The sequence below is a fragment of the Formica exsecta genome, unplaced genomic scaffold (assembly GCF_003651465.1).
Source record: "Formica exsecta isolate Colony F162 unplaced genomic scaffold, ASM365146v1 scaffold393, whole genome shotgun sequence".
In the NCBI taxonomy this organism is placed as follows: Eukaryota; Metazoa; Arthropoda; class Insecta; order Hymenoptera; family Formicidae; genus Formica; species Formica exsecta.
Window position 1 is genome coordinate 118,213 of NW_021851167.1, and position 2,930 is coordinate 121,142.

Consider the following 2,930-nt stretch of genomic DNA (forward strand, 5'->3'; position numbering starts at 1 on the left):
AACCTTGCTTCTTCCGCAGATCTCGTTCGCTGTAAAATCATACTGCTTAAAAATTGTACAAAGATTTAATTATTATTCTTTAATAGATAGATTGTCACTGTTTAATATATTTTATGTGATTAGAGTTAGGAATATAAGACTCTTCCATAAATCGATTGAGAAGATAAATGCTGAGTTAATTTTGAGTAAATGAATAAAATGCAAATTATTTCGTTTTATTATACGAATTGAAGCTATACCGATTAAGCTAGAAACTCGATCATTTCACGCTTTAGTGGGATTCAATAATCCAAGGTACCCTCAATCGTGTATAGATATTATACATGATCCGCCTCGTTGTTTACTGCGCGTGACTTGGTGCAAGACCGTGTTTCTTGACCGGCGGTTCTTTCGAGCAGAAAGCTCGGACGCGATATATATATAGGGCGTACCTGGCATCACGCGCTTACCACATATCTCTCTCCAGTGAATTTAAAATTTGATTTCAATTTAGCCAAGTTTTCCGTTATGACGTAGTCTCTCCGTATATATCTAATTTTTAATATTATCATTAAACACATATATATATATATATATATAATTTTTACTTATTATTCCATGAATTTTCAAGCCGATGAAATTGACGAGAATGAAAGCCGCGGAGAGTCATTAAACTCCCGCCAATTAGCTTCGCGCGGTTATCAGGGAGAGAGGCGCGATAGCTGGCAAGTAATAAGGACGCGAGCTCTATCTGCTCGAGAAGGTCTAATTTAAACTCCCCCATACAAGATTTAATTAAACAAATCGACTCGTCAGATCGTGCCGCCGCTATCCTGAAAAAGAGCTTGCCTATTTAAGAAAGGGAAGATCTCTCTCGCTGTGCACTACGAGCGCATCTAATGTACACAAGTCTCAACTCGAATTAATTAGATTAACGATAAGGGAGTAAGTGTGTTACGTAATTGCGCCGACTAGCGTTTTCCGGTTTCCGTAGCGGAAACGCGGTTTGTTTTGTCACACTGTCATAATCGACGCGGTATGAAATGAGATTATTCCAGTGAAATTAGCTAGTCGTAATCTCAACTCATTGAAATTATTCGATTTCAATTCCCTCTGATTCAATATCGAAATAACGGAAATCATTATATTATACGCGATGATCATCTTTGATCCAATTTTTTTTTTTATATTATGTTTGAGATGCTTATCCAATTATTTTATAAGACGACTGATTGATATTTTATACACGTCATACGCGCATGATGCATCAACCGTTGGTCGATATCGATCACGATGTAAATGAAATAAAATCGCTTTCCGGTCCTCGCTTCTCCGTCACAAAGATGACGACGTTCGATTACTCAATTTGCTTACACAACACTACGACCGTTACAGAGTTTACCGTTATAGTCTCGATCGGAGAGATAGAAAAAAAAAATAATCGGGAAAATTTCTAAACAATGTGCCGACCTTCAAACGGGTCTCAGAAACCCGATGGAGTTGGAAGTCGAAAGGTTCTAGCGTGAAAGTCAAGGCCAGCTGGTTGCAAGCTGCAGGTTTCATCTTGTACACCGGACGGGTTGTATTATTATTATTATTATTATTACTATTACTGTGTGATTTTGCGCGGATTTATGGGCACGTTCGGTGAAAGCGAATTGTCAGGCACTTTTGCGAAAATTGCTCTCCGTCCGTCCGTTCTCGGGTAGATATTAGATGCGGTTTAAGATTTCGTCGACCGATCGCACGAAGAAGCTGCCGCTCAATTGATTAAAAGAAAATAAAATTAAAAAAAAAAATGGCATACGATCGTCCGTAATAACTCGGTGTTAACTCGGCTTGATAATTTATAATTCCTCTTCGTGATCATTTCAATTTCTCGAAAGAGAGCGCGGAAATCGTATAATAAAATAATTACAAGTTGAGGATAAATATGGGTGAAAGTAATGATGTGTCAAAAATTTATTTGAAATTTGTTCTTGCGGAATATAAAATCCTTGGCCTGAAAATTATGTGCATGAAGAAGGTGTGTTAAAATATCGTGATAAAACGCTTTCACTCATTTAATGATTTGCGTAAAAAATCGAAAGATGTTTTTTGAGATAAAATTTGACGAATCTACATTTTAATATATTTAAATAACATCTCTTACAAATTTCGTATTTTTTATTGGCAATTTTACAACGTCCACTGTTTCCAAAGGAAATAAAAATGCATATTGATAAATTCAGTGTGAATATATATTTTATTTCATATGTGCGATACAATTTCTTATAAATGTTTGCAAATTAAAAATAACGTATGCCGATTAATTTTCGATATATATATTTTTCGAGAACATTAGTGGATATGTGTAGGAGTCCTGTGGCTTAAAGGATATCAGTTTTATTAAATATCATCAAAAACACCGCCTTGCATCTCTCTCAAATTATTCTCGTAAATATATAAGCTGGTTCCAAAGCCGGTATTGAGACCGTGAAAAGCGCCGTTTTCCAACTTTTGGAACGGATTCTTGGATATATCCAGGATGTAAAGACTGCCCAGATTTTTGCAGGCGCCCTTGCGAATCTCGGATATTTTATTTTCCGAAAGCCAGAGACGCCTTAAACGACTCAGACCCTCGTAGCTATCGCCTTCTATGGTCGTCAAGAGATTCTTGTTCAAATACAGATCCCGAAGAGTGGGCAGATTGAAAGCGCCGCGCGTTATGCTAGAGATTCTGTTTCCGGTCAATGACAGAGTGAATATCGGGGCTTGAACAAAACTGCCTTCCTCGAGCACGTCGATCTCGTTATAATCGAGATGCAAGGAGTTCACGGACGACGGAAGATCGGCGAATTTAGCTTCCGCGATGTTGTTGTGAGCGAGATTCAGCTCCTTCAGAGCCGTCAACTCGGCGAAGGTGCCCTTTCGCAAATCGCGTATAGTATTGCGATGAAGATCGAGCGTCG

The 2,930-nt window shown here is 37.9% G+C and overlaps 1 protein-coding gene across 1 annotated transcript in view; it reads right to left on the reverse strand.

Moving 5' to 3' along the window:
- Positions 1-2,217: 2,217 nt before the first annotated feature.
- The window catches only part of LOC115239709 (leucine-rich repeats and immunoglobulin-like domains protein 1), a 4,087-nt gene continuing 3,374 nt past the window's right edge, over positions 2,218-2,930 (reverse strand). Inside the window, exon 3 of the mRNA XM_029814384.1 lies at positions 2,218-2,930. Coding sequence (XP_029670244.1) covers positions 2,368-2,930 — 563 coding nt within the window. The 3' untranslated portion in view covers positions 2,218-2,367.